This window comes from Leptonychotes weddellii, chromosome 9 (assembly GCF_054177405.1).
Source record: "Leptonychotes weddellii isolate Sample4059 chromosome 9, ASM5417740v2, whole genome shotgun sequence".
Lineage (NCBI taxonomy): Eukaryota > Metazoa > Chordata > Mammalia > Carnivora > Phocidae > Leptonychotes > Leptonychotes weddellii.
This window is the reverse complement of record NC_138377.1, coordinates 94,661,609-94,678,464: the sequence shown is the minus strand read 5'-3', so window position 1 is coordinate 94,678,464 and position 16,856 is coordinate 94,661,609. Positions and strand designations below refer to the sequence as shown.

Here is a 16,856-nt window from a genome sequence, read left to right as displayed (position 1 = left end):
TCCCATTTGAATTTGTTACCACCGCTTTAATCGTCCTGCTCTAATTTGCGCAGCCTCCTGGGAACCACTTTCACGTGGCCAGGAATCCTTGCCTGCAAAAATCAACAGGGCTCGTGCGTCTCTGCTAGATGCTCGTGGTTTTGGTCTCTGCCCTCAGATGCGTTTGCAGGTTTTAAGGAGTTTAAAACAACTTTCAGTTGCAAAAAACTTCAAGCTCGATGCTTGGAGTACTGCTCAAAAGCATTTGAAACTGGGTACTTGACCATTTTTATCTCCCGAGTTCTTTATGGCTCCACATCCTGTGCTTTAGGATTCCCGATGATTACTGAACTTAAGTTTTTTGGTTAAAAACCCGGGGTTGTGCTGGGCAGAGCCGGTCGAACGTGAAGCAGCCAGCGAGAGTGCGGACGCCGGCAGGAAGCGCTTTGGCCCACGTGGCGCTAGCCCCGCCCAGCCCGCGGTTTGGTTTCCGGGAACGCGGGGGTCGTGACGTCATTACCGAGCGCCGGGCCGGACGGCGGGCGGGAGGAGGCGCCATGCTGAGCCGGCTTCAGGAGCTGCGCAAGGAGGAGGAGACGCTGCTCCGGTTGAAGGCGGCCCTGCACGACCAGCTGAACCGGCTCAAGGTGACCCTGCGTGTCCCGCCCCCCCGCTGCCCCTCTCCTCCGCCGCCCTGCGAACCCTAGGCGGCGGCGGCGTCCACCTGGTGGTTGGGAAGCATCTGGGAGCGTGTTTGATGTTGCGGGCCCACTTCTCTCAGAATCTTGATCCTGCAGGTCTAGGCTGAGGTTCAGCGATCTGTACGTGTGGCAAGGCTACCGCCACACCCCAATACCCGTAGATGCAGGTGCTCCGCACACCTTGCGCTGAGGAAGTGCGACCTCCCTAAGCTCGGCCTAGGCTCTCCCTGTCCCGGACGTGTTCCTCCCTAGCTCCTTCAGAATGTGCTAGCCACCACTGACTAGCTGCTTTTGGCGCTTGGAACGGCTCCAGTATTGTTTTGTTTTGTTTTTAAAGATTTTATTTATTTATTTGAGAGAGAGAATGAGATAGAGAGCATGAGAGGGGGGAGGGTCAGAGGGAGAAGCAGACTCCCCGCCGAGCAGGGAGCCCGATGCGGGACTCCAGGATCATGACCTGAGCCGAAGGCAGTCGCTTAACCAACTGAGCCACCCAGGCGCCCATCCAGTATTGTTAAGCCAGAAGAGACTCATAGATCCGTTGTGCAAAGAAAGCGAGCCGGGGCCTGAGGAAAGAGTTGTCGCAGAGTTCCCGGTAGCTTCAATTCTGGCAGCTGTTACGGACTCCATGGCCTGGACGAGATTTGGTGCACCAGGGCCATTTCCCACACCTGTGCCTAGTCCACCCTCTTTAGCCCCAGTGAGCTGATCCTGATAAGGGCGGCTTAGAACTCTTCTTCAGGATCTTTAAGCCCAAATGAGATGCGGGTTTTGAAGGCTTTTTATACGCTAAAAGCACTGTACAGCTGTGACATATCAAAATAATATTATTTTCCTCAGGACAGTTGTAATGGCCTGCAGTTATTTATGTTTTTGTATCACTAGTACCTGTACAAGTACCCAGTGCGTGTGTGTTGTGTATGATGCTGCCCATGACCTCTAAAGCCTCTGTTCCCTTATGCTCCAGGAAACACGTGCACTTTCCATTCTTCCTGCCTTCACTTTCTTATTACTGAGTAGAAATCTAGAGTCCAGGGAATTGGTCTTCTGTGGAATCAGAAGACACCTGGCTTTTTTAAGGGCACACTTGGCTTTTCTATCCAGATCTGCTGTATCTAGGGGAATGAAAGTCTTGGCTCAGCTGAGACACCTGTACACCCAGGGGAAAGGCCTGGAGGTTTTCTTGGCTCTTTTCCTTAAAAATGTGGGGATAAGATAAAGAGCCCCACCCTTCCCTCTAGAGCTGCACAGAGGTGACACTGTTTTCACGTCTCCTCGTGATGCCTGCCTTTGACAGCATGCTCAGTAGCCCAGTGAAATAGTAAGCAAAGTGTCCTCACCTCTTTTCTAGGTTGAAGAACTAGCCCTCCAATCAATGATTAGTTCTAGGAGAGGGGATGAGACGCTATCTTCTCAACCTGCACCTGAACAGTCACATGATGTAAGTTGAATCAAGTGTGGGCCCAGGGAGAGAATGCAAAGTGCATTCTGCTCTTGTGCTGCTTGGAGGCCAAAAATTGTTGTAAATTACATTATCAAGCCCAGAGGACTCGGAATTGCTTGTGAGAGCTTTCTAGTTTAATAAACTGGCTATTTCATATCACTGTTTTAGACAGGAAACAGCCCACCTTTCTACCAGCTGGTCACACTTTGATTAACGAGGTACTGTTGTATTGCCTGCACCATTCTAGTCATCTGACCTCTCTAGTTACTCCAGTGAACCCAGGGAGAGTTGGAGAGCTTTGCAGGCATTTGTCACAAACTTCCACTGCCTCATGAATAAGTAAGCCTGGGATTTAAGAGTGTAGCTTCAGCTACAAAGCATAGTGCTAAAAAGTGAATTCCAATCCTCAACATCTCCTCCTCCTAACGTCCTCAAGTAAAATAGTACAATATTCTTCTTTCTAAATATACCGTATTTGAGCACTTCTCCCAGATGTGTTTAAGCCATTTAAAACCATTTGAAAGGAGCACATCTAGGCCAGCATAATTCTTACGCATGAACCATGTTTGTAGATCAGGCAACGTTCTGTCAAATCTAGGGCATTTACTCTCCTCCCATTTTGGCAATGGGGAGGTGGAGGTAAGAGGGTCAGGGTAGAAATTGGAGAAATAGGAAGTGGCCTTACCTCCTGATGATAAATATTGGGGATGAGGATGCAAATGAGATTTGATTTTAAAACCTGTTTAAGAATTTGCTGCTTTGAGGCCAGTGTCTTTCCTACTAATCCATAATGTCCTTGCCTAAAGCAGATGTTGGTGCATGTAGACAATGAAGCATCAATCAACCAAACTGCACTGGAGTTGAGCACAAGGAGCCATGTGCCCGAAGAAGAGGAGGAGGAGGAGGAGGAAGAAGAAGAATCAGATTCCTGAAGCAGGGTAGGGAGGAGCCAAGCTTAGTTACAGGAATTAAGTTTCTACATCTCAGGAACTTTTGTCTCTTCAAAAAAAAAATGGTCTTTCCATAGGCCTTCTGGCCTGCTTTACAAGGAAGAACTTTAGGATGTGTAGTTGTGAAAATGGTTCCATCAAGAACTCAAGTTTCAGAACGCTTTAACAAAAATTAGCGACATATGGAAAAGCAGAGTCTTAGCATTGAGCAGTACGGGTGGTGCCGTGACTGTATTAGTGATTATGCTCCAAACAGAGTTTCCTCTACAATGCTATTGAGAAAGTCTGCCATTTGCACAAAGGGCAGAGGTTAAATACAAGTCAGCCTTTCCAGTCAACATTGCCTCTTCAGAAAACCAATTAAAGGCTGTCTGCATGCCATCGAGCCATTGTGAGCAGAGCAAGGCCACGGTCTAGGAGAGAAAGATGACAAGTGAGGAGCACAGAGGGCCACTTGAGAGCACAAGCTGCCGCCACCCCTCGGTGGGGCAGGTAGGACTGCTGTGCTGTGGAGGGCTTTGTGGGGCTGCCATCGTATGTAGGTTGAGACATCACGGTGGTAAAATGTGCTTAGAAATAAAGTACACATAAAGAGCTGTCATGCAGCTTCCTGGTTTCCAGATAAGAACAGAGAAAAGGATTAGTTCCTCCCCTGGGGCAAAAAATACAGCAGGATGGTTTAAAACCCATTTCTGGACTTAGGAAATGTGCCATTAAATCACTATGCCTGGAAGACTGACTGGGGTTTTGTAATAATGACAGTTACAGAATTACAGTTGTTAAAACTTAGTACTTGCAGTTTAGATTCACTTATGCATACTGTTCCTCTTCCAGTGAATATACAGTTAAGTAGTTGCTTAATTTTATAAAATTTGCCCTGCCCAAGCAACAGAAAAGCCAAACAGAACAGAGAATCTCCTCAAGCAAACCTTCTTCTGTAACTGTTCCAGAAAAGAACATGAATGTATTTATTAATCAACATTTCATTAAAGTTATTTTGAGCTACTCTTAAAGGAAATAGAAGTTTAAATGAGCATGTTTCTTGGAAAATACCGTGTGAAAACTTTTGCAATGAAAAGCAATCAAGCTGTACACTTGGGGTTTTATTTAAAATAGGAGCATGGGTTTTTGAGAGCTAGAAAAGTTGGCTGTGAATTCTAGCTCTACTACTAACTGGTTGCTGGCCTTCTTAACTCTTTGCAGCTCTCAGAGTCCTGTGGTCAAAGGTATGCCTACCTGAGCCAGCACTTTCACAGGCGGTTGTGGTGTGCTTAACGAGGTATCATGTAAAACCACAGCTGTTGTTGGTGTCTCAGCAAGAGGGAATCTAAGGAAGGGATTTGACATAGGGAACTCAAAACAGCCAGACTGAGGCAGGTAACCTCATTCTTGGTAAAAATTAGCAGGAAAAAAACCTTTTTGACTCTCAAAATGTAACACACTTTTGTATGTAAATAGAGAATTTAAAATACCCCTCAAAAGACACTGAACATGAAAGCATTCAGATCCAGGTATTAGACTCTAGGTGACAACTTCCTCCCTAGTTGCAGTTTGCACATTTTAACGAGACCTCGGTTCGTATCCTGTCCTATCCCTTAGCAAAAGACACAGGGTGTGAGTCTTAAACCTTGGTCTGAATGGATCTTGTTTAGGTTAGACTGTTGACTTAGAACAGATGTTAGCCTCACAGCGAGAGAAAATGGACTGGCTGAGGCAGCGATATATATACGACTGAGCAGTTTTTAAAATCCTGCCTATATTCCAAGCTCTGGTAGGTCCAGAATGGAACTACCAACTCAGGAGATTTACCCAGGTCCTGCTTTTAGTTTGAAAACAAAATAGGCCTTTTGTTTTTAAAGACGTGTTTATTTTGGTTTTCTGTAAGCTGCCTCTGGAAGAAAATGATGGAAGAGGTGCCAACCAGGCAGCATCACGTGTACCTCAAGTTCCGAAAGTCACTTGGGCAGAAAAGGCATCCGTGGTCAGTTGGGACATGGCTTTGTTTTCTGTGACTTCACTGCTACCTCACAGGCAGGACAAAGCCGGCACCAGGTCCATTCCTCTCCAGGAAAATGGAAAAAAGTCACTGGTGAAAGCGGGGAGACAGTTGCTCAGTGGAGCAAAGCAGCATGGGACTGGGTGTCCTGGGCGGAGGCTCCCACACCAGTCGGGCTGGCCAAGAGCGGAGTGCTCCTGGGAGCACGCCAGTGACACCCCAACCCCACCTTGCCTACTGCTTTTCCCTGTGTAGAAATGGCAGGAAGAGAGGGAATCTAGTCAGAGGGCCACAGGAAAGGTAGCTGGAAGATTCACACGTAAGTGGAGAGAAGCGTTGGACAAAGTCCAAAACTTGGAATCACGGATCCATTAAAGCCCAGGGCACCGAACTTGTCTTCACTATGGCACTTCTGCCTTCCAGCCTCCTTCCCGTCTCCACCTGTGCCCTCACAAGAAGGCTTGGCTAAATCATTGGACTTTCTTGTGTATGTGTACCCGAGACACTGAAAATCCTTCCCCAAAAGGAGACCTATTTTTCCATCCTTTTAACTTGATAGTATATTTATTAGAATAAGAGATTAGATTTGTTAAACATCTGGACTGAAATGGTTAAAAGGATTTTCATACAATTTTTAGGCACTATACACACTTGTTTACAATAGCATCAGTACTTGGATTTGGGGAAAGAGAAATCTCATATATTTTAATGCCTTGATCCATTTGTAACATTCAAAGTAACCACCATATTAGAAACACTAGTTCAAACTTGAGACATAAACCACTAAATATCCCACATAATATATTTAAAAATAAATATAGAAATACAACCAGAAGTCTATAAATCATCACAGCAGACAGACTGGTGAAGCCCCAGCTATCATGGCAGTGAAGGGCTCTGGCTAGATTTTGATAGAAATTGCTTCATTCTACACCAAAAGCAAAAATATAATAAAATGATACATACTTTCTGATGTTCTTTATCGTAGCAGCAAAGCATGCTTCACATGCACTGCCTGTGAAGGATCTTACGAGGCCCCTTCCTACTCAAATAGAAGGTATGCCTGGCAAGAATGCAGTACCACCAAGTGTCAGAGAATCCCGAAAATACAGGCAGCTAGCCAGTCACGGCGAGGGAAGAGCAGTGCAATTTTCCGTAAGTAAGAATGACTACCCAGGGTCACCAAAGTTTCACTAATTCAACGTTGTGCGTGTGTTGATCGACATACACAAAAATAGCCCCAAGCACAAAGCCAATCCACTTAGGGAGAGAACAGGAAGAATAGAGACAGTAATATTAAAAATGACACAAGTAGAATTTTGGCACATGCTGTGTTCTTCATCCTTTGTCATAGGTGAGATGCACGTCTGAGCAGACAGGCGTGGGCAAGAGGCCCGGAAGCGACATGGCACACCACTGGGCAGGCGACTCACTCTTCGCCGCTTCCCACGTCCTTAGACGCCGGCTGCGTGGGTCGGTGTGCTGGGCTGGTTAAGGCCAATGGTGGAGCAGAGCCAACCTGCAAAATCCACTTCCTCCCCGTCCGATCTCTTGATAAAGGCATGAACCTGTGTGCAGGGAAACAGAGTAAGTGGTGGTAAAAAATCGAAAGGAGAGGTCGAGAGTCCTGGGTCTAGAGCTTCTCTTGGAAGGAGCTCCCGGAGCCCGTCCTGGGCCAGCAGCTGCCACAAGAGCCTGCTCTGCTCGTCTCATCAGCTGAGGCCACAGCCCCCACGCACCGCCCTGAGCATGCGCTCCTCCCCTGGGGCCTGGGCACGGGAGCACTGCCCTCCGCTCGGCCCTTACACTGCCCGGCAGCTGAGGTGGGAGTAGGGAATGGGCTCAGGGAGTACCGGGCAGGCAGACTGACAGAGGACAAATGAATAAACAGGACGTGTACAAATTGGATATCAATGGACTTACCATGAGTTGCTTCAGATCTGCTCTCTCTGCTGGGTTTTTTATTAAGCTGAAAGAAAAAGATAATGTGAGAGAGCTTGCCTGGTGCTGGTTTGCCCTCCAATTACTTGCACTTACGTGCCTGCCCCCCCACCGCCCGCAGGTTCTGAGGAGTGCTTGAGCCTTCTCGACCTTCCTGTCCTGGCAGAGCGGCCCGCCCGCAGGTAACAAATGCCTGCGGAATCAAACGAAGACCAAAAGGCACCATGCCAAGCCCGGCAGAGAGGTGCCGAAAGCCGCAGCTTCACCCACTGCCGTAGTCCGACCAGTCCCCGAAGCCGTGGCACTCTGGGAGTGCAGGGAGAAGGGCAGAGCTCTGCTCCCCAAGACTGGGCGGGGAGGCTGACAAAAGCAGCGTACTCTTCCAGAGGGCAAGGAGCGGACTTACCACTTATTCACAAAATCTTGAAATTCCAGACTGAATACTCCACTGGGCAGTTTTGGAGGCGGCTGCAAATACATGTCAGGACCTAAGAAAGGCGTGCTTCCTTCTCCACCCGTATTCCCCACAGACCTGCCCCCCTGCAGACCTCGGCGCGGCGCTGCCCTTACGCAGCCACGGGGAGGCAGGCCCGGGAGGCCAGGCGGAAGCTCTGGTCTCACGACGCACACTCAGAACTGGGGCCCAGTTAGCGTTATGCCACTCACTGGCCTAGTGACGAAACAAACCACTGTTTCTCCGCGAACCTTAGTTTATTGTTCTCCGAGCTGCGGAGGGCCTCGTGACAGTCCCAACTGTAAACCTCGGGGTGTGGCGTGGACACACCCCCACCAACTCCCAGCGGCCGCAGCTCGGGGCTGTGCGGACCCCCACGCGTGCACGTCACAGAAGCTACCTAAATGGTAACAAATGTCTAGCCCTTTTCCGAGCCCTGAAGAAGTGGAGCAAAGTTAGTAATAAAACATTGGCTGACAGAAAGGACTGAGTCTGGAAGGAATGTTCCCTGCACCCTCCCTCAAGGAATGCGGCCGTGCGCAGGCATCGGCGTGAGGACACGGGCAACAGCTCTGTTTTCCCAGGGTCCGCAGTGGCGGTCGCGCGGGGTGATACGGGACAGGGCCCTGGGGCGCCTGGCGCACACACTCCACCCTCGCATGACCTGTGCTGGGTCTGAGTGCAGCTCCTCGTGAGCAGACTCCCAGGCCGTGCCCGGCCAGATCAGCAGGCCATCTGAGACCGGAAATTAAGCCACCGACGTCACCTAAAAGGCCTGCCTCCCCCTCTCGCCCAGAAGGCCTTACCAGAACAGCAGGTCAGTGAGCCTGATCTGAGTCAGGGACTAAAACCCAGCTCTCAGGGCACCCTGCAGACTGTCGCTGCTGCTGAGGGGGAAAAAGGGAACGCTCAAGGGAGAGATGGACAGCTTGGCCTCCCAAGGCCAGGCCAGTCCTGAGCAGGATGGGGGGCAAAGCAGGGGCCGTGAGGCGCCTGCACCTGCTGCCACACAGCCCAGCGGCCTGGAAGGCGTGGGTGGTAAAGGAAGAGCACTAGGTGGGAAGGACCTGAGCTTTTCTTCCTGGCGCCCGAAGCTTCCTCACCTGTACGAAGAGGATAATGAAGCCAGCTGGCCCCCCAGAGGCAAGCAGGGCACACCCGGGGACTGGCAGCGGCTTATTTAGCCCAGGCCGTCTCCCCCCTTGATGTGGCCCCCCCCAGCTCAGGTCCCAGCAGTAGAGGGTGGCCTTCTTGACCACCACAGACGCAAGGCACTCTGCCTCGTTGAACCCTTAAACAGCTGAGATCACATCTGACTTCTGTTCCGTGTCCCATAGTGCTTAGCATAAAGCTGGACAGCAAGGAGAGGTCAATTAACCTCCCTGGCCAGTGATGTATTAACTGCTGGGGTGAAGCAGGATTTTCCCTGTTGAGTTTGTAAGGGACAAGGGGACCCTTCTGAGGTCTGGTTTTAGAGCACAGTAGAAAGTATGAAAAGTCCTTCCTCTTGTCTCTTGAAGAAGAGCACAGGGCTATGCTTTTACTGTGTACCCCAGCGGCCTCCCCAACCTCACGGAGCTGGTTCTCACGCACTACCCGGGCTGCCCGAGCCGGGCGTGCTGGCCCTGCCACCTAACATCCCGTCCCGAAGCCCTGCTCCCCTAGCCCTGTCCCACCCTCTGCACCACCGCTTCCCGCCCCCTCTAACCCAGGTTGGAAGACTGCTGGTCGGTCTCTTGTGTCCTCGATCTTCTTTTAATTTAAACACAGATAATGTGTGTTCTCTGCATTAAAGTCAGCCAGCAGCAATAAGCCAAAAGAAACTTCCATCACCCCGAGAGAATCAGTTTCATACTACTTTCCAGACTTCATATGCACATACATGCACAGAATTTTTTTCATATTTTTAAAGAACTGATCACCATATACGTAGTGCTTTGTAGTGTTTTTCACACAATCTGTAGTGAATATTTTCCATACTATTTCTACACTGTCATTTTTTTTTACATCTACTGGTTTTTAATGGCACTTACCAGAGAAGACCCTATCCTACGGGTATGTATGTATTTGTCTTGCCTCCCACATGAAGCTAACAGTCTTCACGACTAGGGACTTCTGTTTTTCCATCTGTGGACCGCACCTCATCCCTACCATCACCCTGCAGTGTGCATGCAGCCCACAGTAAGCGCCCAAGAAATGCCTGGTGAATGAAGCAGTAAGAATGGAATGAGCACACTCGAGGCTCCTGACTCTGAGAAAGGGAGAGAAACTCAGAGCTACTCAAAGATGTTCCCTGGGGAAGGGACACCTATAACCTCTAAACCAGCCACTCCATTCCAAGAGCATGATGCCTTACAAGAATCCCCTTGGGGCCCAAAAAGCCTCACTGTGCAAACAACTCACAGGTATCCCAATCAAATACACTGTTCTCTTAATAGAAGCAAATACCAAAGTCAAAGAAGCCATGCAGTACTTACCTCGTTGACTATGTAATCCAACAACTCAAAAATTGCCATGGGAGGTCGGCTGTCCATTCCATAAGCTACAGATTTTATAACAAAAAAGAAAACACTTCTCAGAAAAACTGGAAGTTATTTGCCACTGTGAGGCTAGGGACTGGGAGTAAGGGTCCTGGGGACCAGAACAGGGTTGTGGATGATAAGCAGAGACACAGAGCCACAGATAAGGCTGAACACACAGGGGAGCAGCAAAGGCCACAGAGCTGGCCAGCCAGGGTAGGAGTCTGGGCTCTACCACCTCCAAGGTTTGCGACCTCAGGCAAATCCACTGACTGCTAAGCTTAGTAGTGAATTTGCTGCAGTGGAGATGGATAATCATCATGTCTGCCCTTCTTCCCTTCCTCACATTGAGATAGGAGTAAATGAGGTAATAACTAAGAAACTCAAGGACTCAGTTTTAATTCTCCCTGAACTTGGGTTTCTTCTTTTATCCTCCAGAGTCCCAGGCCAGCTTCAGGGGCCACAGCCATAGCCCCTCCAGTGACCCACCACCATCAGCTATCCCTGCCCTCCTCTGTTTCTCCCTTCATATATGCCCTCTCTCATGAGAGCCTCCCAGGGGCAGACACCAGGTCCTCATGTTCACAAATGTCCCAGCAGGAAGTACATCAGAAGACGGTGGCTGGGCCAGGATCTTCCAAGTACCAGGTTTACTTCTCAGTATGCATGATCCGAAAGGCAGGCCGTGCTGCACAGCGCTCAGCACCTAGGACTCAGACTTGGCCACTTAGTGTGCAGTCTTGACAAGTCAGGCACTTTGTGCCTCAGTTTCCTCATATTAACACAGAGATTATTATAATAGTGCTCACACACGATCGCTATTAAAATTAGGTAATACTCAGCAAATCCATGGAGACACAAAGTAGATTAGCGGTTGCCAGGGGCTGGGGGTGGGAGGAGATGGGAGTGATTGCTCATGGAGGTGAGGTTTCTTTTAGGGTGATGGACATGTTCTGGAAGTACACGGTGGTGATGGTTGCACAACATAGAAGAATATACTAAAATCCACTAAAATGTACACTTTAAAATGTGCATCTTATGTTATATAAATTTTATCTCAAAAAAAAAAATCTACCTAAAAAAAGAGGTCATAATTTTTTTAAATTCAGATAGTGCATATAAAGTACTAAATGCCGTGTCAGGAACATAGCCAGCACTCAACAAAGGGTGAGAAGATGTTGGTAGTAACAGTAATGTTAACACCCACCTGGAGACCCCTGCTCTGCTTCCCGCCCTGGCCCCAGCCTGGCATCCAGAGACAGGCAGTCAGTCTTGGGAGAATGTTCAGAGAATCAGCCCTCCAGAAACCCAAAAAAGAATAAGGTCCCCACCCCCCCTGCCCCCAGTCCAAGCGGGGGCCACACCAGGCCACTCACAGCTGAGGGGCCTTCCAGGGGTCCTTGGTCTGGGTGGCGTCTCAGCCGCATCTCCCTCCACTTGGCACCCAAACATCAGCTCCAGCTCCTTAGCATCTGGAGGAGGGATGGGATACCTCCCAACCGCCATCTCAACCAGAGAGAGCCCCATGCTCCAGATGTCCGACTGCACCGAGTAATGAGTCCCCTGGAGTCTTTCTGGCTGCAGGAGACACAGACAGTTCTGATCACCTGTGAGCTAATCTGGGCCCACGCAGCAGAGGGAGAGACCCGTCCCCATGGAGGCTCAAAGGGAGGCCTCAAGAATCCCTGCCCCTTTGAGCCTTGTTTGCACTGCAGGGTGTGGGCCGCCCTGCTTGGTCTTAGCCCTGGCCGTGGAGCTGCTGATGGATTTGATCTTCTTTAGGACCTCCACTAACTGCTTTAATTTGGTTTCTGCCCTGCCTCCAACTACTGTGTTCACCAAATCCTAGCTGGCTCCCGGGGCTCTGACCCATGCCTCCTCACTGCCCTCAGCTAACAGCCTCCGGCCCGCCTGCCCCCCGGCTGCCGCTCCAGCTGTGGCTCCAGCTTCGCCCCCAGCTGGGCCCAGCCTCATCACTGCCTTGCACGTGCAGAGTAGCCGGTTCAAAGCCCAGCCTGCAAGGCTCATCTTGTCACCTGGGTCTGGAACATGTGGCTTCTGGAACATGGGTCATGAATGAGGTGTGCAGTGGGTAGAAAGAACACCGGTCTTTACAGTCGGAAAAGTTGAACTCTAAGACCAGCTCCACCATGGACTCACTGACTGTCCTTGGACAACATGGAACAGCAGAAAAGGCAGAGGATCTGGGGTCAGGAGATCATGTTCAAGTCCCAATTCTGCAACTTGTAAACTACATGATCCTGAGCCTCAGTTTCCTCATCTATAAAGTGAAGCTGATGAAGGTGGTGGTGACGACAATACGGACATCACAAAATACCCGCTTCTCCTTACGGGGGTTACTGAGAAGGTCAAACCAAATGGAAATATATGTTAGATGCTGCAAAATGCTACACAATATGGGTTGTTACTGGCAGGAGGAGTCAGGGAAAAAGTACATAGTGCTACACAAAGCGCTATTTGTTAACTCTACAAAAAAAAAAAAAATCTTCATTCTGACCATTGAACGTTTTTTTGGACATCATTAATATCTCCCAGAGGATTTTTCACTAACTCAAACACTGGACTATTTTGGAACTGACCATGTAACCACAAAAACCCAAACCACTAACCCTGGACCAACAGGTCCCAGGGCCTGTTAACTGATTTTGAACTTTGAAGTTGGCAGGTGAGCGGCCCAGAATGCTAGCTACTCAACTCTTAGACACTTAGACACTTAGGGAAGAAGCTGGAGGGCCCACCGGTTTCATGTTTCTGAAAGACCGTGTGTCACTGGAGTGGAGGGCATGGAAATGTGGGTCAGTACTGGGCCAGTCATGCTGAGAGTGGCTGTCAAGGTGGGGACCGGAAGCAGCTGCCAAATCGGACCCAAGAGGCAAGTGAGGGCGTGCTGAGCAAAGGGGACTAACTGGCCAGGAGACCTGGCTTTCAATCCAGGCTCTGCATCTGGCTTTCCTCATCTCTAAAAATGGGAGCGATGATCTGCATTTCACGGGGCAAACACATCGAACAAATGAGATCACTCAAGGATGTGGATGAGAATGCGGAAAACACCCTATGTGCTCGGTGCCCCAGCCTCTGTGCCTCCCCCTCGGATTGATCCGTGCCCGCACTCACTGCCACCTCCATGGAGATCCCCACTCACCCTAATGCCCCTCTACACCAGCACGCACCGAGAGTCACATTTCCCCCTTTCTGAATCCTTCTCTGCAGCACCCTAGCCATTTACCACCCATTCAGTCAACCGAACATTAGCCTGCTCACCAAGCACTCCCCAAGCACCTACCACATGCCAGGCCCCAAGCCAGCCCCCTAGGGACAACTAAGACTCCCCCCCGCCCTCTGCCCCATGGTCCTATTGCTGCCCCTGCGGAGCTCGTGGCATGGGGGGAAGAAGAGAACACGCGGATGCTGCCACCTCCTCAGGGAGGGGCGGTGATGCCTCCTCCCTCAATTCCTTCTCCTCCACCCCCATCACCCAGCACACACGTTCTGGCTCCACAGGAAAAGCCACCCACTTCACCCCTATCCCCAACCAGGCCAGATGCTCAAGAAATGGAACCCACTGCTCATACCGACATGTAGGACCGTGTGCCCACGAAGGAGTTGGCCATGGAGTCAATGAGCTGCCCGCTGACCCCAAAGTCACAGAGCTTGATCTCCCCACGGGAGTTCACGAGGATGTTGGAAGGCTTGACATCTGCAGGGGAGAGAACACAGAAGAGGAGGGAGTTGACACAGGTGGACTGGGGAGTGGAAGGGTCAATGCTCTCCAGACAGACCAGCCCTGACCATGAGTCCAAGACCTGCAGCCATCACATAGCCAGCCCTTGGCTTGCAAACGCTGGACACCAAGGTCCCTTATTCCCCCTTGTTCAAGGTTCAAGAAAAAGAATTGTCAGGAGAGGAAATGGCAACCTGTTGTAAAAGTAGGACAGGAAGTCAGTGGATTCCCACTCTGAGAATCCAGACTTGAACACATGACCCACAGGAGGTAATCAGTTATGAATAATCGGGATTTCAAACTTCGTTGCTTCAATCACCCTTACTGGCAAGATCAAGTACCTATGGTTGGATCATAAGGCAGGAAGAAAAACACAACTAATAAGACCTGTATGCTTGCTGAGGCTACAGACCAAAGACTACAAAGAGATGGGGGGCAGGAATTTCGATTCTTGGCCTTGATACCAAGCATGGAGCATTGTGGGCTTTCTGAATATGCGTGGCAGAGGCTGGGAGGTGCCTTATGATTGACTTTCTCGGAAGTCATTTCCCAAACAGCCTCCATAGCTGCAGCCAGCTGTCAGTCCAGAAGAGCCCCTAGTGGCCCTGCCGGGGCCAGGCAAGGCATACCCCCAGAACCAGCCCCAACCCCTCCCCTGCACTTGGGCCCCCCCCACTTCCCACCTAGCTGCCCCCCTCACTACTAGTTCACCTGCCCTTCCCTTTGCAGAGGGAGGTGAACTTCCAAATATTTTCTTCCCCCGTTTCCCCTGTAAAGTGGGCAGAGCAGGGTCAAGTGTTCTCATTTAGAGGTGGGGAAATGAGGCTGGGACTTGGTTAAAGTCCCCAGGCCAGGGATCTGTGGGCAGACATCAGCAATGAGACTCACTCTATAAGCAGGCCATACCCAGGGGCAAAGCATAAACCGGACAGGCAGTCTTTGACAGAAGAAAGACAGACACTATTCTAGAGTATCTGGAGAATTAGAGGAAAAAACCAAATCCCCGTTAAGTCAAAACTACCAGAACCACTATTCCCATTTTATTATTTTTCCCTTTAGTACTCTCAGATGAATGCATTTACAGGCCCACCTCGGAGATCTGGCAGGTTCGGTTCCAGACCACCGCAATAAAGTATCACAAGAGTCAAATGAATTTTGGGGGGTTTCTGGTACATATAAAAGTTATGTTGGGACACCTGTGTGGCTCAGTTGGTTAAGCAACTGACTTCAGTTCAAGTCATGATCTCAGGGTCCTGGGATCAAGCCCCAATCGGGGGAAATCCATGCTCAGGAGGGAGTCTGCTTCTCCCACTCCTGCTCCCCACCCCTCCACTCATGCTCGCTCGCTCCCTGTCAAATAAGTATTTTTTTTAAAAGTTATGTTTACACTAGACGGTAGTCTAGTAAGTATACAGCAGCATTATGTCTAAAAAAAAAAATATACATACCTGAATTTAAAAATACTTTATTGCTAAAAAATGCTAACCATGGTTAACCTGAGCTTTCGGCAAGGCATAATCACTGATCACAGATCACCATAACAAATATAATAATGAAAAAGTTTGAAAAATTCAAGAACTGGGAGCGGGGGCGCCTGGGTGGCTCAGATGGTTAAGCGTCTGCCTTCGGCTCAGGTCATGATCCCAGGGTCCTGGGATCAAGTCCCGCATCGGGCTCCCTGCTCCTTGGGAGCCTGCTTCTTCCTCTGCCTCTGCCTCTCTGTCTCTCATGGATAAATAAATAAAATCTTAAAAAAAAAAAAAATTCAAGAATTACCAAAATGTGACCCAGAGACATGAAGTGAGCAAATGCTGTTGGAAAAATGGTACAGACTTGCTCAACACAGGACTGATGCAAACCATCAATTTGTGTATTCAAAAAAAAAAAATGCAGTATCTGCAAAGCACAATGATATATCCTTGCTTGTATTTATCCTTAAACAGATTCTAACAAGTCTATGTAAGTATCTTTCCAAGGGTAAAGTAGAAAAAAACAAACAAACAAAATACCCTCTTGTATCCCAGTAAGTCCTTCCCTTGCCCCTCCCACCTCACCCCTCGTTCCCGAGTATGGGTCCAGTCGTAAGCACAGTGCTCAGCCAGCTCAAGCCTCTCTGCATCCCCAGCAGCTCCACCAGGGCGGGGCTGCCGGCTGCCGGCCTGGGCCTCACCACTGTCAGCCCGGAGGCTCCAAAACCCTTGTGAAGGAACAGCTCTGAACTCACCCGTGTACACACACGAGCACTCAGAGCCACTGGGGTGACCTTCCCAAGACCCAGCCCTCATCATGGCACAGGACACAAGACCTTTCCCAACCCCTTGGCCCCCTCCCTGTGTCTCCTACATATAGACTTCTAGAATGCCAGCATCAGGAATCACCTTAGAGGGAATCTGGTTCCTCCCCTTCAGTCTAAGGCCCAGAACGGTCTAGGAACTTGTCCCAGGGCACACAGCAAAAACTGGGTGCAGCTGGAACCAGAAGTCAGACCTTCTCTGATACCTAGGCCTGTCCTCTCCCCACCCACCCCCCTGCCACATGACCCAACTCTGCTCCCCTCAGCCACTTCCTGTCATGCAGCCGCCTGTGGAATCACTTCAAACACACGGGGAGATCGGCAACCTCAGGACATCAGGGACTGACTTGTCTTCGATTTCTTCCCCACACCTACAATTAGGACAGGCCCCGACAAACACTTGCCACCGAGGAGCAACTGGTCCCCATCCGCACGGGATCGTGGCCCTCCTCAAACAGGACAGACGCCTGACCCCAGAGGTTATGTATTCAGGATGCAGCAGGAGCGGCCAAGCGGCAGGCCAGAGCTCAGAGAGCACACACCAGACCTTCCAACACTTGCCACCGAATGCCCAGCCCTTCACCCCTGTGCCTGGACCACCAAGCCGAGGCCTCCCTCACCTCCCAAATGTGCCCACGGCTGGTTAGGCCCTGTTCTCAAGCAAAAGGGCAGCCCTGGCTAAAGAGACTGTTTTCAAATCCCTGCCCTGCCGCCTGTTCCACCTACAGCCTGGAGCCAGCCCCTCTGCGGCCCTAGCGCCGGCCCGCCGCTCAGTGACCGTCAGTGAGGCGGTGGTGACGGTCACAGCGCTTGTGACCTCGCCTGATGGTGGCCAGG

At 50.2% G+C, this 16,856-nt stretch overlaps 2 protein-coding genes across 8 annotated transcripts in view; one reads left to right on the top strand and one right to left on the bottom strand.

The window, feature by feature from the left end:
* The first annotated feature begins 138 nt into the window (after positions 1-138).
* SNAPC5 (small nuclear RNA activating complex polypeptide 5) lies at positions 139-10,234 on the top strand. Of its 7 annotated transcripts, none has more exons than XM_081831300.1 (4): positions 139-626; positions 2,032-2,121; positions 4,960-5,055; positions 6,425-10,234. In XM_081831300.1, the coding sequence occupies exons 1-4, from the start codon at positions 537-539 to the stop codon at positions 6,563-6,565; spliced, it is 417 nt and encodes a 138-aa protein (XP_081687426.1). In that variant the 5' UTR covers positions 139-536; the 3' UTR covers positions 6,566-10,234. The 7 variants fall into 7 exon arrangements, with proteins under 7 accessions (XP_081687426.1, XP_081687429.1, XP_081687430.1 ...); XM_081831303.1 differs by lacking the exon at positions 4,960-5,055 and adding an exon at positions 2,931-3,062 and having other exon boundaries at positions 142-626; positions 6,425-6,661; XM_081831304.1 differs by lacking the exon at positions 6,425-10,234 and adding an exon at positions 2,931-3,062 and having other exon boundaries at positions 142-626; positions 4,960-5,035.
* Positions 5,616-16,856, bottom strand: part of MAP2K1 (mitogen-activated protein kinase kinase 1) — an 80,949-nt gene continuing 69,708 nt past the window's right edge. Inside the window, exons 6-11 of the mRNA XM_006729635.3 lie at positions 13,578-13,702; positions 11,361-11,562; positions 9,943-10,007; positions 7,418-7,479; positions 6,994-7,039; positions 5,616-6,638 (exon numbers count right to left, since the gene is read on the bottom strand). Of these exons, the coding sequence (XP_006729698.1) occupies positions 6,525-6,638; positions 6,994-7,039; positions 7,418-7,479; positions 9,943-10,007; positions 11,361-11,562; positions 13,578-13,702 (614 nt within the window). The 3' untranslated portion in view covers positions 5,616-6,524. The remainder of the gene's footprint in view (positions 6,639-6,993; positions 7,040-7,417; positions 7,480-9,942; positions 10,008-11,360; positions 11,563-13,577; positions 13,703-16,856) is intronic.

Excerpts from the sequence above, each read along its gene's own strand:
- SNAPC5 (XM_081831300.1), top strand. The coding sequence starts at position 537 with ATGCTGAGCCGGCTTCAGGAGCTGCGCAAGGAGGAGGAGACGCTGCTC. Across the intron at positions 627-2,031 it reads ACCAGCTGAACCGGCTCAAG|GTTGAAGAACTAGCCCTCCA; the intron begins GTGACCCTGCGT and ends CCTCTTTTCTAG. Across the intron at positions 5,056-6,424 it reads GGGCAGAAAAGGCATCCGTG|GTGAGATGCACGTCTGAGCA; the intron begins GTCAGTTGGGAC and ends CCTTTGTCATAG.